This window comes from Osmia lignaria, chromosome 5 (genome assembly GCF_051020975.1).
Source record: "Osmia lignaria lignaria isolate PbOS001 chromosome 5, iyOsmLign1, whole genome shotgun sequence".
NCBI lineage: Eukaryota > Metazoa > Arthropoda > Insecta > Hymenoptera > Megachilidae > Osmia > Osmia lignaria.
In genome coordinates, this window is record NC_135036.1 from 8,988,479 (window position 1) to 9,010,225 (window position 21,747).

The window sequence follows — 21,747 nt, forward strand, 5'->3', positions numbered from 1 at the left end:
AGATTATATTTTGATTTCTACATCGTGCTACAATAATAGATTGGATTTTAATACCATGTGCTTTTCAATTAGCCGCTTTGTTTCAGATTACTCATCAGTTCATTGTTACAACTTTTTTTCATTTATTTGAGATAGAATTATAGAAAAGAAGTACGATTGTACGAATACGATTGAGAGAGATTTAATTGTACCCTTTCAAACTTGTCCTGTGCTTCAAGGTATCAAACACTAACGTTGTTCCGTGATTTAACATAGTGTATTATGTAATTCTGAATGTACAATAAAAAGAAATTGAAAATATCTACGCGGAAATTGGTTTTGATTGAGGTCCTGTAAACGAACACGAGTAAAGATACAATGAACTATGTTAAACCTTGTTAAACTTTGTTGTTAAATATTTTTCTTACGATATCTAACTGATTGTAATTTAGAGAAATAATACTTGAAATATTATTTTGCAAGTTTACCTACACGGAATGCTTAATAATTGATGGTATAAACAGAAAAACAAAGTTTTTATTTTCATTACTATCAATCGAATGTTTAATAATTATCGAGCAAGTTGTTTTTTAAATATATCATTTAAGATAATTTCAGGAATCACTATGGAATTTTTATTGATTGCACGAGTACTCGAAAATTATTCAAAATATACAAACATTTTAGTTGAAATAGTAATAATATTATATATTTTCTGTCTCTTTCTATTATACCATTAATTAGCAGGCATATCTCGTACATATCATTACACCAATTATAAAATAAAATGGTATTCAATTATTATATTAAAAATATATTCGAACGCTTCAGATGAGTTTATAATTAATGCACTGTATGAAGAACGAGGAAAAATTATCGAAGAGAAGAAAACTTTATCGACATGTTACGAGAACGACAGCTCAATTTGTAATAATAAGTTTTAAACTCAACACGAATTCTAGCATCAAGGGCACGGATTATCGTAAAATATGCTTCCGGAATTTGTTTCTATTATCAATCACTGCCCGTGAAGGTATGCCTGTTTCTATACGCATTGATGAATAAGTAAACCCGTCGGGTACGATCTATTTACTCTGGAAGCCGAGTTAATTACGACCCAAATCTTTCTAATGTTTCATCAATTAGAAAAATAATATTTAAAGAAATAGTATACAATTTAACGAATCTAAAATTGAATTTAAATTATAAATCATTAGGTCAGTAATAGCCCGGCTTCATACTAAGAGGGTTGAAAAGCGATTTATTGCAGCGAAAAATAAAAGAATTAAAGAATGAACGAGAACGATTCACAATCGTGAATTTAATTGGCGAAAGGGTAATACCGTGCCCATTCGTTGTGAAAAACACAAGGGATATTGCTGTCTCTCGAATTCAATATACAATAAATATGTTAATGGTGTTACTGACTCTTTTTGTGAAACGTGCCGATAACAGCACAAGCGAAACTATGTAAAAAATCAAATGCACGTTACTCTTGAAATAAAGGTGTCTATGGACTTCAATTCCACTATCTACCTATGATTTTTCCTTATTGTACAGCACTGAGAATAGTAGACTTACCGGGTTCCTGATCCTCGCTGTAGATCACCCCTTTCCCGGGTCTTACAAGGGGAACTACCCAAGTGTTACACTCACTTATTAATGAAACTTTGCCAGCTTGTAGAGCTCGTCGAGCTGAACACGCCTATACCCCCGTTTGGGGGCAGACGGCTAATTGTTTAAAAGATATTAACAATTACAGTTAGTTACTCCTTACATTCTGAAGTATGACAAACTCACACATACAACTCGCAATCTAGAGATCCACGGTTCAAATCCTTGGTTCCCAACATTTTTTTTTTTTTAATGACAATTTGTCTCTTTTTGAATAACTGTTACATAAAAATTATCATTATAAAAAAAAAAAAAAAAAAATGGGAACCCGGGATTTGAACCGAGGACCTTCAAGTTGGAAGTCACTGATCTGCTCCGTGGTTAAACACATGACTCGTAATCTAAAGGTCCTCGGTTCAAATCCTTGGTTCCCAAAAATTTTTTTTTTTTTTTTATGATAATTTTTATGTAATAGTTATTCAAAAAGAGACAAATTATCATTAAAAACAAAAAAAAAATGTTGGGAACCAAGGATTTGAACCGTGGATCTCTAGATTGCGAATTGTATGTGTGAGTTTGTCATACTTCAGAATGTAAGGTGTAACTAACTGTAATTGTTAATATCTTTTAAACAATTGCGTGTTCAGCTCGACCAGCTCTACAAGGTGGCAAAGTTTCATTAATAAGTGATTGTAACACTTGGGTAGTTCTCCTTGTTAGCCGTAGTTCCTAGTCCCCGCCGTAGGGCGCTCTGTCTATTATCTCCCGCCTTTCTGCTCCGATGGCCGAGTTGCTTATGCTGAAAAATGTACATTAATATTTGTATTATTTATTCCAAATTTTTATTTATTTACTACTACTTTGTACCATTTTGTACTACTTTGTACTACTTTATACCACTCCTTATATACTAACTTCTTCTAATTCTCTGTTATTATCAACATCGTCAAGATTAAAGTTTTGTAAATTTTTACTTTCTCTGTAATGTCTTTTTTATGAAGGAAGCCTACTGTGCTCGATATTGTTCATTATATATTAAATGTAATCATCTTACGAGTATAATTATCAGTTAAAGTGTAAATATTCAAGCAGAGTAGCTTACGAATCATATTGCGAATGAAAGCATAAAATCTTAAAACATACCGTCTCATCTCTGCGTTCTGGTATTGCATCAGACAGATGACTTTGTTTTTCACCTCACAGCTAATCGTAATATTCTTTTTTTAAACACTTTAACACTTGAAAAATGTTGACATTTGGACTAACAAACGCGCAAAACAGCGTTACCGCCATACTAATAAATAGAGGGAAACGGAACGATTAATCGATATACGGTTCGATTGTTGAATAACTGTGACATTGGACAAGCGTCAAACTGGTAGCACCATCTTACTATAGGAATACAAAGTATTTGTTGCTTGATTATGTTTCGCGGTGGGAAGATTCGAAAACAAGATATGCAGGAAAATTCGGTGAGTATTTCATTTCACCAAAATTAATTTAGTATTTTCTACTGATTTGTACTATCAACCTTCTGGCTATGCGGTTAATACATTATCCAGCGTTTTATTGTTATATAATACTATACTTTTAACCTAAAAGTTTTCCGTTCCTGTTCGAATCCCTCGTAATATATATATATATATAGTTAGTATTTAAAATGCGAATTCATTTCGCTGGTATCTTATCTGTAACACTCATCAGATAAACGAAAAACTTTATATGCTACCTTCTTGGATCAGAGCTCAGTATTAATTTTACTGTAGGAAGACTCACTATGGTTGACCCAATCACTACATGCGACATTGCATATTATTCTGAAGCCTTACAGCCCTACACGTTCTTCTATTTATACACAATATTATCTGTCAATGCAAACTGTAGCTTTAGTTATTGTTAGAGTGAATAATATATGTAAATGTAGCGAGTGAAAAGTGTATTGCATGATTCTAACGCGTTGATTATCCACTTAAAGTTACTGCCCCCTGAGGTGATATAAGTCAAGGCATAATGTAAGTATTATAATTAAAGATTCTTCATTTATAAGTCATTTTGTAAATGTTTTATGAATTTTCACAGCATAGTGTTTAAGAGCATAATAATAAAATAAATGATAGAAACTAAATACTAATAATATAGAGACTTATATTGATCCTCATTAATATTAATAATCTATTATATCTGACCTGTTATTTAATGATAATTTTAAATACCAACTTTACTTTCAAAACTATGTTGCATGTATGTAATAAACTCTTGTTAATACAACTGATAGATTCTAAAAATTAAATATTGATGCAGATTCAAATCTTTAATGTGGGAATATATGATATTACTACATTAAATAGAATAACCCTTTTACAGGTTGGATTACAGTGATGAGTTAGAATTACAAAAAGAAGCAGACGAGGTGGAACAATTTGCCATGACTTCATTAGGAAAACTAATATTTGTAGACTTACACTGTAGGCAACCAAAGTCTTTATCTTCTGATAAACCATCTTTAGATATTATTGATTCCTTATCCCTTGCTTTTGAAAATCTGTTTTATATGCCATTTGACATCATTGAAAATTATGGTAGTACTTTACGTACACTGGATATTAGCCATAATAAATTTAGTAGGTAGGTATATCTTATCTAAAATATTTATACATGTTATTTTAAAATTGTACATGTATAAATAAATACTAAGTGCAATTAAAGAATTTTGAATAAGATGCACATTCTTCATTGCCTGTTTAGAAACTTACAGTTCTTGGCTGAATTTGAGAATTTAACATCTCTCAACTTAGATCACAATAACATAGATGATCACACTGTATTTCCACATATGCCAAAACTTCAACTTCTGTGGTTAAATCATAATAACATAGAAGAACTGTATCCATTTGTTAAGAATCTCTATGAGAGTGTACCCAATCTTAGATATTTATGTCTTATGGGTAATAAGGCAGCACCAAGTTATTTAAATGGTGGAAGTTTTTATGATTATCTTCAATACAGGTATGAAAACAGAATGGTGCTAAATTTAGAACTAGTAACGTTGTACCGTTTTTGTGTTTTGAGATAAATGTTTTTTGAAAAAAGGTTGTACATCATATCTTGGTTTCCTCATTTGGTACATTTGGATGACCGAATCGTAACTTCGGAACAACGTCAGGAAGCAAGAAGACTTTTCAAGCGACCATTCTTAGAAAATTTGACTGAACATGCTCCTCTTCCAGAGTGCATTAAACATCTGCACAATAAATTAACAAACATGTTCTCAAAACCAACACTGCCTTATAAGTTGAAACCAAGAGGAACAAACTTTATTATTTAATGCAGTATTAAAGTTGTTAATATAATTCAACTTGAAAGTTATCTACTTTTATCAAAGTAGCATAACATTTCTAGAAGGATACAGGTTTTTATTTAGCGTAAAATAATATTTATGAAAAAAAAAGCGTATGGTTTTACTTCGTATACAAATAAATAATACACGGAAACAAGCACTTGGGGCAGTAACAGATAAGTGTATACTGAAGTACATCACTTTTTTTTTAATACTTCCGTCTAAACAATATGATTAAATCATTTGTATGTAAACAATAAAAATTTTAGGTCAAATATAATGTCAACAAAAACGTATTTAATTATACAACAGTTTATATATAAATACTACTGAATTGTAATTCAGAGAGTACTCGTTCTATTTTGCAATAATTTTTTATAAACGTTGTATAATAATACCTTTTGTACAGTGTATTACGCTTGTATGTATTTGCTCAGAAAAATTTTATATCAATGGTAGTAACGAATAAAAACTTTTAATACAAAATATAACACGTTTTTAGAATTTTATCCTTCTGTTTTATCTTTATTTTTGACGATTTTCTTATATAAACTTTCAGATATGAATTACGTAAACTATATTTATTAAAATTATTCTTTCTTGACATAACAGAGTCGAAAATGATTACAAGTTTCAACGATAAACTTGAGTCTTGTATGCTGATCACCTCAGGTGATTGCGCTTTATCTTTACGAAATTGTTTAAACTGATTAAGTATTTTTTTCCTTTAAGAAGAAACAATGAATTCAGTCATTCACAGTCAATCAATTTTTCCATCCATTAAAAGAATAAAATTGCAAATGTCATGTACACAAATTATCTTTTGTTTATTTGTTTTTGTTTTTTAACAATTGTGTACTAATTTCAGCAACAAAGAGTATCGAGCTTCAGATACGAATCTACCGTGTTTCATCAGTTAATGCAATACCGTGATAAAATAAAAATTTTGTCATTATTAAGACAAACATCAATTTATAAAAAAGGTAGTTCTTTCCTGAAGCAACTGGAGGAATACATTAGTAGTCATAATAAAAAATAAACATTAGCAAACGTCTGTTATTTTGTTCATTTATATCTGAAACTTGACTGTGTTTGAAGAAGTTAATGATAAAAACTTTCTCTCAGAATTTTTTCTGATGAACCCTTTCAGAGCATTGATTCGATATTTCTTCCTCTAATAGGGGACGTTGTTCAGACAGTCGTAAACACGTGTAAGATAACAAAAGTTTATTGAACGTGTTGGGATAAGTCGTAAATTCCGTTTTACGTCAGAATGTTTTGCAAATAAACGGTGACTCGATAACCCGTTCAATAAACCGTGCAATAGTATCACGTTATAAATTAAAACATTTGGGGCTTTAATAAATCATTCTTTCCTTAGATTTTGTGCCAATTTACAGTCATTTGTTCTGAATTTATTGAAAATTTGGAATTTGAAATATTTCAAAGTATGTCAAGAGTTTCTATGAGCTGAGCTATTTTTATTCGAAGCTTTAATCTCTTATCAATCACCGATTGATATCGTTGTTTGTACGACTGTCTCCATGATTACAATGGAAGTCACTGATATTACCTATAGTAATTCATAATTAGTGGGAAATGTATATCGTTTGCAGGTGCAAGTTTCCTATCACTTGTTTTTCATTTCTGTCTCTGCTGATTATACTAATTAGCAATTATTTTTCATTCATTTTAATACACGAAACGAATAAACAACGTTTTAATAATAAAAATTGGGATAAGCATATCATCTTTTCAAGGACTTCTTCATTATTATTTATTTAATTCCTTGTGAAAGGAAAAATTAAAGTACTTACGTTTTTATATCCCCTGATCTCCTAAACAAACAAAATCATTACAAAAAATAATTAATTTCATTCATATCATCTCGTAAGAGTTTTTTTCCAACAAGCTTATATTAACTATTATCTTAATCAATAATACTTTTGTGTATCAGGCTAATTATATTTAACTAATATGTACCGTATATTTGGTAATAAAATAACAAAAATCTCCGAAAACAATTGATCGTATATTATTTTTTGTAATGAGAGAATGGTATACTTTGATGTTTCGTCAGTTCGGGTGCATAGTCTTTCCATAACGAGAGATCCAACGATGGAATGTTTTCACAATTTACGATGGGATTACTGAAATTAACGAGTGCTCTTAATCGGATGAAACAGTCATTAAATCATAAGGAGTCTTACTACGAAGAAAGAGGAAGCTTACGATGAAGATACTCGTTCGAATCCCCTTGGCTGCATTTTTGTGATGTGATCACCGTTATCGCAGAATAACCTGGATATACTTGCCTTTCGAATTTCGTTTAATTGTTCTGCAAAATACGTGATAAATATTCAATTTAACAAATTATCAGCCAGCGATGGATCAAGGAGAGATCTAAGTGAGGCTACAGTCCCAAGCTCCAGGAGTCCTAAAGTGTTCTCTGATACATAAATAATAAAAAGAAACATTTACCTATAGTGAAGGCTGTATCATGATCACCTCTTTCATACCAGAAGCGATCACCCACTCGTGTTTTATAAAATTGCCTAATAAGAATGCATAATAAGGTGGGACCAGTCAGTGTTCCAGGCACGTGTCGTTCTAATGATCCTCCAACAGTTATCTCGACGTCATCGGGGCTGGCATACAGCTGCGATAACTTTTCCACGTTCTATTAAAAACAATCATTTTTCATTTATGATAATCTCGTAAAAGTTCTTTCCCTGTAAGCACCGTGCTTTTCTTTCTATTACTACACGCAACGAATACAAAATGAATAAACGATGAATGAAAATTTATATATTGTCGAGCACGATTTACTGGAGGCGTAGTGAATATAAACAGGTTCAACCTGAGACTTCGGACGTCTAGTTTTTGAAATATTTGCATATCATAACAGTATGACGATTGCACTTACTGAGGGAGAAATGTAATCCGTGAAGTCGACGAAGTGTTTCGCTCTAGGCAGACCGCAATACTCCCGGAAACTGTTGTACGACGCGAGACCGTGATCGCGATTTCTTTGAATGTCCGTTGCTCGAAGGTCGGATCCCAATGGCCTTCCGTTTCTAAATAAGTATTGGGTAATCTGGAACAGATTGAAATTTCACGTGAGAAAATTGTACGATAAGGAGTTCAACGTTTCGTCTACCTCGAGATCGAAAAATTGATCGCTGGCTTTTTGAGGCTGGAAAGACAGTCCTCTCGTTAGATCATCCATATTATTGTGTTCTTCGATGACTCCTGGTCTGTTGAAATGATCGCTTAGCCTCAAAGCACCGTTCGAATATCGGTGTTCATTCACCAAACTGAAGAATTTACGAGAAACAATGGAAAGATAATTCTTTTGTTCATCCTCCTAATTAACGATTAAACTTACTTAAGAAAACCAGCGACAAGAGAATGAAAATATCTGAAAGCTGCGGTCGAATGTTCGTTCAAAGTACTTGGATCCACCTTTGGATCATAATCGTTCACGTAATCTTTTGTGTCGTACAAAATTTTGTTACCATACGTGGCTTCGATACCTAAAAGAAAATGATGTTTAAATCAGCGTATCTATTTCAATACATTCGTCACTTTTCGACGATTGTACCTAAAAATATTGGCAGCCATTCGTAATACGAAATGTGTTGGTGCTCCGCGATTGTGATTCGCCTAGTCTCTTGGAAAATTGTTTCATCTGTCCAGTGTGGATTCAAATGAGCCAAAGCATCGGCAATACGATTATGCTCCCTAAGTAATATTATCTGTAAAACGGTCAGCTGGGTATTCTGATTGACGCGAGTATCACCTGCAACGTGTACGCATACATTTAGAGGTGGTGAACTATTAACAATTGATAATTAAAACACGTGGTCCCATACAACCGGTAGTCTTAGAATTTTTAATTTATCATAGCTCACCAGCTTGATAACAAACTTCATCATAATCCGTGTTCTCACAAGATTGACTCTTGTTTGTCGCTGCAGGAGGCCATTCCCTATTATCCCTGACATCCACGTTTAAACGTCCACCGGCTCCAGCTCTCAAGCTAATTGCTACTTGATCGCTGGATCCGTAAACCAGCGAGAGATCCATGAAATGTGTAACGATGGTTAACTGAAAAATCATGAAGATCCATGTTAGAGAAATTAAGATAGGGTGGAGGGTGCCATCTAACTGAGCCAAGCTCAAAAATTATTTTACAACCCCCTTTGATACCGGCACCTACAGATAGGAAATTCAAGATTCAGTTAACTGATATCTCTGACATTTACATGATATCCGAGCAGCCTGCTTTTCAAGATACGATACTCTTGGTACTCGTGGATGAGGTAACAAATGAATGAATAAGGTCACCCAAGTGTGAGGAATAGCAAACCTGTTCTGCTGGTTTGGATTGCGAGGAACAGCCACGGTCAAGATCAGTTGTACTACGAACAAAGTTGAGACATCTTATGTTGGCCTTGCTGAATACAGGGTCGTCGTAAGGAATAAGAATGGGGTAACATTGTTCGGCACTCTGCGATGGGTGAATTAATTGTCCATCATCGGTGCAGCACTGTGTCGCGTGTGGTTCTGTGATTTAAAATATAATAACAATACCTCAATCATTTTATCGAAGGAAAATTAGAAAGGGTTGAATTTACTTGATTGGGTTGTTCCATCGATCAACCCCATATCGTGGGTAATAATTTGGCCCCATTGCATTGCCGCTAGTGTCCATATTGGATCGTTAATGTCGACATGTGGAAACATGGTATAGCTGACCATACGAGAAAGTGGTAATTTTGTTCCAGTCACTGAAATCGTTGGCGATCGTACACCTGTACAAATTGAACAATTAACACTGCATTAGTATTAGGGTATTACATTAGATCTGAGCAATAGTTATTTTCACTGTTCTATTTATAAAAGTGTAATGGTTAAAATTAATTGCCTATTAAAAATCCTGTGATTCATCGACTGGAATATGGAATTCTAGCTTTAGGTTTATTTTAAACAAACAGTATACCGAATGGAAAACTTCTACCGACTTGTCGCAGGGATAGAACCGGAAGACAAAGCACACTTTCGCGTAATGAAGAACAGGAATTCGAATTCGTTCCTTAGAAAGCGCAACAATTGCAAAACTTGTTTGTCACGAAACGAACGCGTCGACGAACGATTGTATAATAAAGTGAGACGCGGTCCATTCGTCATTCTTTCATTGGTATTTTCACTGTATCACGATTTGATATTTTCTTGCACAGTTGTTTCCCCATCTACGAATTGGGTATGTTAAAAATGTCTCTAGAACGATTAATACCATTACCATATATGAAACTGTTAACCAGTATTCCCAGAACTCCATCAAAGAAAAGTGAAAATTGTATCGGTATTTTCTTCTCTAAAGAAGCTTTCTTTACTTGAGGATAATGAACCTGATTTATCATTCTTTTACCCCTAGCAAACATTTACCTTCAGAGAATTTCGCTTTTTAAAGGGTAAAATATGGTTTGCAAATGTTCGGTTCTCTATCACTCGAGAATTTTCAAAATGATCGCAACGGGTTTACGAGTATTAGCACAATATTGTTAAATCTATAAAGTGGAAGGCAGGTCGTTTCCTATGCAAGCATACAAATCACGTTCACCTGCGTTCGTTCTACTGAAATCGAAACAAGTTTCTGTGAAAGTAGATATTTGTCACGGGTGACATTAAGTGCAAATGCAACAACGTGGTTTTAGGAGTTCGTAAGTTCATAACTTATTAAAATGTTTCTTTAATATTTAATATTTTCTAGAGTCTCTTATATTCATTTTCCTGAGTTGACAAAAATGTTTTAAGAATCTCAGCCTCGTAATTCTTCATTCTTTTCCGCTTGAACCTTCAGGCGTTTACAGAAAGACATTAATCACGGCATAATATCATTAGCCTGAAGTAACCGCGGATTTTGCATCGCAATCCTTTTAACGATCCCGCTGAAACTGACCCGCTTTTATTCAACATTTATACGAAACGAAGCGTGTCAGGTTAAAAAAAAAAATTAATTGGCGTTTGAAAACAGTGGTGATAAATTGAAAGGAATTTAGTCGATCAAATCCAAACGCGATGACGTTTCAGTTATTTCATCATAAAAACGCGTAACATTCGTGAAATCGAATTTTTGGGAAAATGAAAAAATTCTTTTGGTAAGAGTGTTCGATGAAAATATTGGCATCGACAGCTGATTAATCAGAAAGGTAAAATTTTAAGGGATGGAAAAAAGTTGGTGTATTCTTACCATCTCCATAATTTGCTGGTAGAAGTCGTCCGTATCTGGTGTTTGCCATACCCCACGTGGGATTATGAAGATTATTGCATGAACCATCGAATGATCTATATCGCGATTTTTCGCAGATACCCGGAAATCGATCTCCGCATGATATGTCTCGATGAATATCATAATTCGTATTCAGTGAAGAACCATACGAGAAACTATTATTTATAAAAATAATAGTACATTACTAACGAAATGGTTAATTCAAACATTATTAACATAGTTATTAAGTTTCTTCTGTATACCTGGGGTAAGAATATCTCGAAGAATATCCAGAAGGGGGTGTATATGTAAAAGGTAAAGTACCGTATGTATCTCTATAATTATTTACATTACTGAAGCTGTATGTAGTTTCTGATCCTTCCAGATCTGAAACCTTCTCCTTGTTTTCTGTAAAAAAGACGAATAATAATTATTAGCTAAAATAGTAACGAACATCTCTTTATTTTTATCAAACTTTAAACATTAATTTGATATAGATATCATAAATACTATTTTGCTCAACTTTTATGTCATCAAATCCTACATCAAACTTTCTACTTTTCGCAATGCACCATTTTTAATGTGCAACAACCCAATATACCTTATCAAAATTGAATTGCAATCAACCTATTAGAACCTGTAATTCGCAATTCACTTTTCAATCACGAACATATTCTAATTTAATCATGCGTTTCGACCTGCTTATACATTTCCTAACATGTATACCCGGAACCAGATAGTCGGTGCGTAATAGAGGGGTAAAAGTACCATTTAATGGCAAACTATTGTATCTAAGGACACTAAGATTTTCCCATGGAAAAGGGCCAAGTTAGTTGAAGATGTCTATCTAAACCTTGTATCGATGCATTCTGCCTGATACGATTATCGTACCTTGGATCAAACACGTTCACCGCATCGTGAACGATCATGATCCAATGTCGACGTAATAGATCGTGAAACAGGCTCGTTCTTTAATGGCTAATGCCTTTCACTGCTTTCAGCTGGAACGATAAATGTTACACCAACGACAGATCTTATCTCGTCGACCTCTACCAAAGTGCTCGGATAGACTTTTAGCAGTATGTTCAGAATTTGCCCTAAATCCATAGGTTCATTTGTATATTTTTCATAAGGAGGGTATTTTATATTTGTACTGCTTTTTTTTCAAATTGAAGCATTTAAAGGGGTGCAAGTGACATTTAAAAAAATTGTTCTTTGATTCTAAGTGACTGGTCATTATTCATCATTATTCTTCAGCTTGTACCTTTCTAATAAGCTAAAATACTAATATCATGGATCGAATCATGAGATCATTGAATTTCTAGTCGAAAACGGAACGTGCAATATATTCAATGCACTTGTTGCACAAGTAAACTCGTTGCCCTAGTTTCTTTAGCTTCGTATTTCTGTCCCTTGCATTGATTATTAACGCTTTAACTAGCCACCGAGAAAGCAGGAACACCTGGATACCTTATAATGCAATACCCTTTTTATTTGTCTGCTTGTCTCTTGTCACAACAAACTCTTTAATTACCGTTCGAGAAAGCAGAAATCGTACGTTTAATAAAAACCCATCCAACTCTTCGAGGTATGTCCTCAACTTCTGTATCGATGGTTAATTTCCTGTTATTCGAGGAAATGGTTCAGTTGATGACATAAAAGTATCACAAAATTGCATTTATATTCCAAAATAGTATAGGAATTTAAATTCTTTCGTTTTTAGCGTTCGTGAAAATTCCTGTCGCGTATCCTGAAACAAATAAAGTCCTAGTTTGAAAGCGACAGTAAAATGCTTGGCTGACGACAAAATGCAACGGTAGTACCAATTTACGACCTCAAGTTATACTTTTTTTTACTTCTTAAGGAATGTTAGATTTTTCCATTGCAGTGCACAATGTAGGTCAAGAATAAAAAGTGCTACACAACTTCGGTTTTTATTTATAGGCGATTGCAAAATTTGAAATAAGAAATTTTGTTCCAATTTTGTGTGAGAAAATATAGAGAAGTAATCTAAATTGCAATTTTGCAAGTTTTTTAACATCAACAGTGAAAATAAAATTTTTGTATGTAGGTGTAAGCTTAGTGTTTTCCATTTCATGAATGAATAAATTAATTATGCATTCTATTGCAATATTTACGTAATATGCTAACGAACCCATTAAGAAACAATAGACTTACTCTTTTCCTATTTTTTATTTTTTTTATTTTGGATTTCGCTTAATTTTTAATGAACCGACTTCCTTAGAACTTACAATCACTTTGTTGTTCTGTACCTTACCTGCATTTCCTGAGGATTCTTCTGATGTAATATTTTTTCCATCCACTGTGTTTGTTTCTAGTATCAACACGGCGAGGAATGTTGTTACTATACACCACTCTGTTTTTCTGTTCATATTTCTAAAACATAAATATTATTCATGCTGCAAAGTACTTACACTTTCTCTTTATTTTCTCCTTAATTTTCCAAGACACACATCAGTCAAATTAGGATTTTAACCACAACCGCGAAACAATTTTCTTTCAAGGCGTGTCGTGTCAAATTTTTTTTCTTACATATAAACAATATTCATCAAAAGTACATTACTTTTATTTTAATGACCTACCGTAGAAAATCTAATATAAAAAATAAATTTCATTTAATGAGCAGAAATTGAAACTAAAGATAAGACCATTTGACAAAACACTTTAATCGAGATTAAAAATAGTTACTGGCAAGTTGCGAAAAATTCACGGTTTCACGCTCTCTCCTGCAGTTCCTTGCTTTTTTGATTACCTCTATTACGAAAGCTGTCAATTAAAATGACAAAAAAGGATAGAAAAGAAGAGTCCCTTCTATGCTATCGTATTTTTTTAAATTATCCTTCGAATTTAATTTATTTTCACGCTTGATATTTTCCAAATACCTTGGAAATTGCTTCTAATGTATGAAACAGAACTGGAAGTTTATAGTATATTTTATGGTGAATGCAAATTCAACTGCAACACATCCGAGCTACATTATTCTGCATCTTGGTGCAACTGTTTCTTCGAACGTGACTTTATTCTACTTTAAACTCTCTATATCATAGCTTAAAAGGTATACAGAAATTATGCATTATTATCTAGCAACAAAATTGCACACTCTGTACTTTAAATTCTATGAAACGTAGCAGAGAGGGCTGTAGCTAAAGAATATCAGAACATACTTTGATCGAACATAATAAGTTTTCCTAAGGAATATTTTCCCCTTTTCACAGCCTTCCCGGATTTCCGACTTCCCACCCACCCCCTTAGGCTTTTTGGGGTCCTCGGGGATTCGAGGTTTCTGGCCATCGCCATAGATCTCCCCTTCTCTGTACTCCAACCTCCCCCCTTAAACGATGCAAGGAATATACTAAATATCATAATATTTAATAATTAAATTATCCTGTTTCTGAATCAATTTTTTTAATACAAATTTCCTTTTTATTTGAACAAAGAGCGAATCAATTTCTTTCCTTACTCTTTACCCTAATGATGACAGATTAGAACAATCAGCAAAGCCAATAGTATTTCACCACATCCGTTGTTACATTCTAATTTTATTGCTAAAAATTGTTTGTCGTTAGAGTACGTCCCAGTGTACCTTGTCCCATGCGTAAGAAGGGAAGTTGAGGATCAAGATTGATCCTCAAATGGATAGGACAATCCGAAAATACCGGTTGACACAATCAGTTCTTACTTTCGCGCTAGATATTTCTCTATCGAAACAGAGTTACATAGCTCAGTGCTTTTGCGCTAACGAGATCCTCCGATATATGCAATTCGTGTGCAACGTGCAACAGCCCGCGATCGACTTCCGGTTGCATGTTGAACTTTTTTTGATAAGCCTCCCGTGCACGCGAAGCTCGCAAAAAGTTTTCGAAGAAAAAGGTGTATTAATGTTTTAATCGAACACTCTATAAAACAATTACTGTTTAATTTACTCATTTTTTTATAGTAGAAAATATGTGACTTGGAGAATTGTTTACAAAATAAATTCTCCGACACATTTTCATTCGATGAGATATTTATAGAAGTCAAATTTTAATCATATTTGAGAAATACAAATTGAGAATTGTTTCCTGTCTCTTAATTAACAAGATATTAGCAAGATCGCGCTTAAGCGAAACCAGTTTCCCCATTCATGGCATTCGATCGTTTTCCTTTTCTTAATTGATTACTCGTTTGATGAATCAAACTGAAGGTGAACTGACAAGGTAATTGTATCTGACGAAGTAATTTCTATCACGCAAGTGGAAACGCTAAATTACTTCCACGGATTTGTCAGTTGATTTACCACTTTCATCACGAGAAATTCCATGTAATTTGTTTAAGGAAATTTGTATTAATAAGAATTCAGGTTTCTTAAGTTTTTAAGTCAACTTATGTCATCATTTATGACACATTATCGATTCGTTCAAGGATTGGAAAAAATGTAGAAAGATCAAATTATTCATTGATTACAGGAAAATATTCTAATGATTCATAAGAAGTTAAAAAAGTCAAGGATCTTGTACTAAGCAAATCGTTAATATCTAATGAAAATCATGAAGGACTAAATGCATTCACATTTATCAACATACCGTGAACATATTTCAAAAACTATTCTTCGCGTTATTTTCTTTTGGTCTTTATGCGTAAAAAATTAAAAAATCAGAACTTGCAGTTACATTCTATCGACCTATTAAACGCTATCTAGCACCTGTTTGCTTCGATAAAAGCACTCGACACCTCGTATTTCGGTACACAACTTTCCAGGATAAAATGACTAATTATAGACCACGTTGTCCCAGCAACAATCAAGAAAATCCATTGGCTTTGCTAATTGACCGCATCTATTAAGCGTTTAACCCTTTGTTGCGTGAGTTCCTTAAAATTAAAAAAAAATATTGGATCCTATCCTCTATTGACAAGTGAAAGTAAATTAATAATGATTAAATAATTGATAAAAACTTGGATTTTAAGTTCAGAAAACTCAATCATCTTCTCAGCAGGATATACTTTGCCTTTTTAAGAAAATTGATAAATTGAAACAACGATAAAAAGGAGTGCTGGATCAAGATCAAGGTAAATGACGCTCGATGTTGAATCAAGAAATTGCATGATGATTTTTCTGTGGTCGAAAACGTGACTGATATTCTTTAATGAGAAACGAAGCGTATCCAACTCGTTTATAAATCTCACACTGAACTATTTTTTTTAACAATTTTAATGTGACTTTAGCCTTGGGGGAAGTAATTGTAAGGTCACGTAACTGTTTGCTGATGGTAAATTATTAATAAGAATTGTTAGTGTACTTTCAATATCTTTCACTTTTTTTAGTAAAATTAAATATAAATAATAAACAACTTATCTAGCCTATTGATTATCGGCTGTCACCCTACTCAGTGGATGGTTTTTAGTAGGTTTATCGCGATGAAAGGGTTAAATCTACCTTTTCAAGAACATTATGAAAGCATTGACGTAAACTACCTCTTTTCACGTACTAATACCGAATGCCTCCTTTGTTGCCTCCTTTCATAACCCAAATCCCTTGATATAATACTATATAACTTTAGAAACTGAAGCTCGGAATCCATGGTGTATACCACACCCATTGTTATCCACCTAAACAGAGCATTTTCCATGAAATTTGCATTTCTATTAATCAGAGCCTGCCGAAATTTTTATACAACATTCAGAGAAATTTGTTTGAATTATTCCTATAAGAAAATCCTATATTTTCCATTTCGAAACTGTTCAACTAGATTCGAATCGCCTTGCGATATACCCGGATCTCATGTTTAATCAATAAAACTTATGATTCAGCATGAATCATGAAAAATTACTAAACGCTTTGCGACATTTTCCTGGGCGATAATGTCAAAAAGAAAGATACGTCCGGATAAAACTATCAGGAAACTAACGAAATTTTAGAATTGCGCCACTGTTTGAAGGATCAGACGAAGGACATGCGTGAGTGAACGTTGCATTTCCTCAACGAGGACCGTTCTACATTGATCAGAGACATGCTAATTCGCGAACATAATGGAAAGAGAAAGTACGAATGTGTTAAGGTACACTTGGTCCGCGGAAAGTGAAGTACTATCACAGCAGGGGCTAATTATTCAGTTTCATCGTAATAATGATATGAACGGAAGTTGATTTACGAGATGGAAATCTGGTAAACGAACGATTGCATGTTATTTTTCCAAGGAGTTTTGATCAATCTGTTCAACTTTCAAAATAGAATAGACTGCGTCGTGGAAATAATTGCGGGTGCAACGATATATTCATAAAAAGAATAGAACAGAGTTGATTAAGACACCTGATTATGACACGTGAAACGCACTTTTTCTTTGGAAATACGTTTCTTATACTCGGCTAATCGCATAACGTTGAAAACTATTAAACATTAACGAACATTCAACGATTGTAATAAAAATTCCTTTAGGCTAAGTTTCTGAAAAGCATATTACGTTTTTGCAAACGTCGAAGGAAATGAAGAAATTGTTTCTAGAGTCGATGCTATGAAAAAATAGATTTAGCGAGCAATTAACGAGTTAAGTGGGATACCCCCCTAGCTTTAGCATTGTTTAACCTTTAATTGCCAGAATCTTCACACGGCTAATGTTTAAATGGCAAGTCCAAGGTATTTCCCCTAATCCAACTGAATGAGGACAATTTTTTACACAGTTGCATTGCATTTATCTGATGAAAAACATTAACGATAAGTGTTGTACCTGCTGGACACATTTCCTTATCACAACTGTCAGATGTGTCTCAAATATGGCCGAATATGACATGAATATGATATGTCTAAAGTTAAACACAGACCTTGTATAAATATTTTTTTACTTGATCAATATATTTACAACATCCCTGGTTATTATTGTTTCAAGTAATTCAAAGATTATCTTAATTTTTCAAGCAATAACAAAAATAAGTTCCTTTTATATGCCAGCAATTAATGATTAAAAATCATTTGGTTTAAATTATATCAACCTATCGAAGCATAAAGCTTGAACACAGTTAAAAATAAATACTTAGGCAATAGAAAAACAGATCTGTATTCAATGGAGTGTGAAAATTCACTTAGAAATAAAAAGGTAGAAAAGCAAGGGACCTTAAGAACACAACTTTTTGCCATAAAATGGAGAACTTTTTCTATATGGAGAAAATTTCAATTTTTAGAAACTTTAAACACTATAATGAACCGAAACGAAATTGGTCATCTGTCGTAAATAAAATTGAACCGACCCGAAAAGTATAACTGTGGCGAACTTTCACAGATCAACGTCACCTGTCAATCAACAAATCTTAATTCACGAGAAAGCGAATAACACATCGAAAACACCTGATCCATGGAAACGAGCATGCGACCCATAGAGAAGTAGTTTTGCAAGGTGAACATTTAACCCACCCGTTTGCTTCAACTTCAGCCTCTCGAAACACCGTACCCTTCTAGCTACCTCTGTCGATGCACAAATTGAACAAATTAAACGAAGTCACTTCATATAGAGTTGAACCCTGCCGGTTTCTCGGCCAATGTTCCAAACACGTGTTGGCAAGACGACTGAACGAATGCCAGATACGAACCGAACTTTATAAATAGTGGGAGAAAGTGCAAAAGTACTATCGCGGATCGGTAGGTACCCCACGCTTGCAGAAAAAAGCTCAATCTGCGGGCCGATTTATCTCTAAACCGCATACAATTCGAATGATTAATTCACGCCTTTAGAAAGGATCACACGCCTGACTTGTCCACTAATTTCTTTTATATCAGCCTTCTTGTGGCCGCTAGTTTTTCTCACCCTGGCAAACCAAAGTCTACGGAACTCCATAGTTTTTACATAGGAAAGTAAGGTGACCAAACTTTGGTACTGTCTTTTGATCCTTTCTAAGAATGATAAAAGATGATCTTTCTTGCTTATAATAGTTTATCGGGGGATACTTTAAATAAAGTTCACGATTTGGTGATGGATGATCTCCTCCTGTAACAGAAATGTTTAGTTAGACCAAGTGTAGATCAAGTACCACCCATGGATATGGAAATTCTGCTACTATGTCAACGTGTATCATTTCAGAAACATCATAGGTGAGATCAGGATACCCTTGGTGCTATCCCATTAATTATCTTCTTATCTCTGCTCAGTGGAGTTCAGAGAGGATCGTCAGATGAGTTAGCAGTCAGCCCTAAATCAGTGAAGATTTCATCTATTTTGGGTCCTATCAGAATAGTAAAAAATTAATACGTAATTTTATTTTTTAAGAAGGTCCTCTTTGAACTTCTAACAGATATAAAGAAAAAATTACTCTACATCTTATGGAGAGTAAGTTATTTATTGTCAGAGATGAGGAACCTGTTTAATTTAGAAGAAATCTCTTATGAGTCAACGTTGACAACAATTTTGCTACTTTCTCTGCCTGAACTAAAAACACATACAAAAGTTTATAGTCATACATCTTGAATAATAATAAATAGATTTCATCTATGAGTGAATGGAACAAAACGGGGACACCGAACAATCTGCGATAGCCAAGGATAAGATATGTCGAAATAATTTTTTTTTATATCCTCATTCTTTTTGAACTGTAATCTATCTCATTCCTGATAATTGGATATCCAAGCACGTTTATTGATGTTTGGACAATTGAATTTGCAGCTGGAACGTGTGGAAAATTCACGTTTATTAATTTCATGTTTATTAAACATTGATTTAAATTAATTGCGTAATTTGTACTTTGTCATATATTATCCAAGCTTTATCATTTAGTGCATGCCAATAAAATATAATTATTGAGTTCTTTCAGTTTGAAAAATTTTATTTGCAGATCGAACGTGTGGAAAATGACGCAAATTCACGTTTATTAAGCATTGATTATTTAAATCAATTGCGTGATTTCTACTTTATCATATGTCATCCAAGTTTTATCATTTAGTGCATTCAAATAAAGTTTCCAAACGTTTTGTAAAATATTTCAATCAGGAAGTGTTTTTAAATTTCCTTTAAAATATTTTCGAGCCAACTCGATAGAATTTTAATTCAAATGACCACCTGATGTTCTATACTTTATTTCTTCGCTAAGCAGTTGGAATTCATCAACAGCTGCTTTCTCTACAAATATTATGTAATTTTATTGCAATGTGGTATAAGATTAATTAATACAATTCCTAATCAATTAACACCAAAATTGGTTGGTACCTGGAGAGTTCCTGGAGAGTAAAAGTTGACTAAGATATGGTGCTTCCACTTCAGAACTGAAGCTAAATGTTTATGAAATTCTGGCCTGTAAAGGTACAATGATCATGACCCGAATCGCATTATTCATTGCAATTATGAAAAAAAAAAAACAATATGATAAAATCGAAATTTAAAAATATTTTTTATAATGAAGTAGCAATGTTCACCCACCGATTGCTATAATAGATAGGGACGTGTGCAGTCAGCAGTATTAGAATCACTAATTAATTTTCAAATTTTAATTTGGTATCTTATTACCATAATAATAATGCTATTGAAAGTTCATAAATTCATTTATGAAATGTATTTATTTTTTTCTGTGTAATAGAATATTACACGCTCAGTTTTTTTTTCAAATTAAAGTTTCTTTCAATTGTTTATATGAGTATTTGAAGGACTAAAAAGAAAAAATTTTAAACAGGATTCATAGTCGATTGCTCCTCTTCCGCTATCGTAAACGTTCTGGCAAAAGTGAATTAGTATGCTTTCTATGTAGCACCAGTTCAACGATTCAAGAACAAAAAATGACATTTTCTTTCAGGACAAAACGCATCATCGCGATTTCTTCTTTAATGAGATATTTATGCGTAACGCGTTTAGTTCCGCATTATTATTCATCATTCTCGATTAGTTTCTCCATTTATCTCTTTCTCTAAACGTAATCATTCTGGAAGATGCTTTGATTTATTTCTGTTTTTGTTTTCAAAATTAAATTCCTTTATGTAATTTTTATTAGATTTTTATTCTTTTGACGTCAAATTCTCTGCGTCTTGTTATTCTCTGCAAAAAAATTACTAACAATAAGGTAGTTGGATGAGATCTAAAAAGGAAGAAATATTTTTTTTATTTTTTTTTAATATTATTTCCTTTATTTTCTAAGTGCGCAATACGATTAGAGCCTGTTATCTTGATAGATTTCGATAACAGTTTTGTGTTGAATTCCATAAGTACAAGAAACCCTAATCCACATACAAAACGCTCAATAGTATTACTCTCTTCTTAAAAACTAATCAGTCATACTCCATATATACCTAAACGTTGTTTCGATCGTTATACAGTCATGCAAAATAATGCGAGCACTGAGCAGAATTTCCTTCGAATTCATTCTCGAATAGTGGAGAAACGAAAACGAAACAACAAAATATAATTTCTACTTTTTGGGCGAATTTGAATACGTCTATGTGATTTTGAATGAGAGTCGAGAAATATTGAGAGCCACATCATTTTTTCTTTTTTTTTTTTTCCTTTTCGTTTAACAATCGACATTCAACAGTTTCAAAGAACTGTATAGTAATGATTTCAATGAATTGCAAGTGAAA

The 21,747-nt window shown here is 33.2% G+C and overlaps 2 protein-coding genes across 2 annotated transcripts; one reads left to right on the forward strand and one right to left on the reverse strand.

Moving 5' to 3' along the window:
• Nucleotides 1-3,464: 3,464 nt before the first annotated feature.
• Nucleotides 3,465-5,147, forward strand: LOC117604845 (leucine-rich melanocyte differentiation-associated protein). Its single transcript, XM_034325356.2, has 4 exons — nt 3,465-3,605; nt 3,958-4,218; nt 4,339-4,599; nt 4,684-5,147. Coding segments are annotated over exons 1-4 (759 nt in total). The 5' UTR covers nt 3,465-3,603; the 3' UTR covers nt 4,919-5,147.
• LOC117604841 (peroxidase) lies at nt 4,407-21,298 on the reverse strand. The gene is made up of 14 exons (XM_034325348.2): nt 18,607-21,298; nt 13,483-13,601; nt 11,468-11,612; nt 11,187-11,380; nt 9,571-9,747; nt 9,303-9,499; nt 8,845-9,040; nt 8,535-8,732; nt 8,319-8,466; nt 8,091-8,247; nt 7,857-8,027; nt 7,412-7,610; nt 7,163-7,268; nt 4,407-7,080 (listed from the first exon to the last, which is right to left on the reverse strand). The coding sequence occupies exons 2-14, from the start codon at nt 13,595-13,597 to the stop codon at nt 6,966-6,968; spliced, it is 2,118 nt and encodes a 705-aa protein (XP_034181239.2). The 5' UTR covers nt 13,598-13,601; nt 18,607-21,298; the 3' UTR covers nt 4,407-6,965.
• Nucleotides 21,299-21,747: the final 449 nt, after the last annotated feature.

Coding starts and splice junctions, on each gene's coding strand:
- LOC117604845 (XM_034325356.2), top strand. Junction 4,219..4,338: donor AGCCATAATAAATTTAGTAG/GTAGGTATATCT, acceptor TTGCCTGTTTAG/AAACTTACAGTTCTTGGCTG. Junction 4,600..4,683: donor TATGATTATCTTCAATACAG/GTATGAAAACAG, acceptor TTTTGAAAAAAG/GTTGTACATCATATCTTGGT.
- LOC117604841 (XM_034325348.2), bottom strand. CDS start 13,597: ATGAACAGAAAAACAGAGTGGTGTATAGTAACAACATTCCTCGCCGTG. Junction 11,613..13,482: donor AGAATCCTCAGGAAATGCAG/GTAAGGTACAGA, acceptor TCTTTTTTACAG/AAAACAAGGAGAAGGTTTCA. Junction 7,611..7,856: donor CGGATTACATTTCTCCCTCA/GTAAGTGCAATC, acceptor TGTTTTTAATAG/AACGTGGAAAAGTTATCGCA.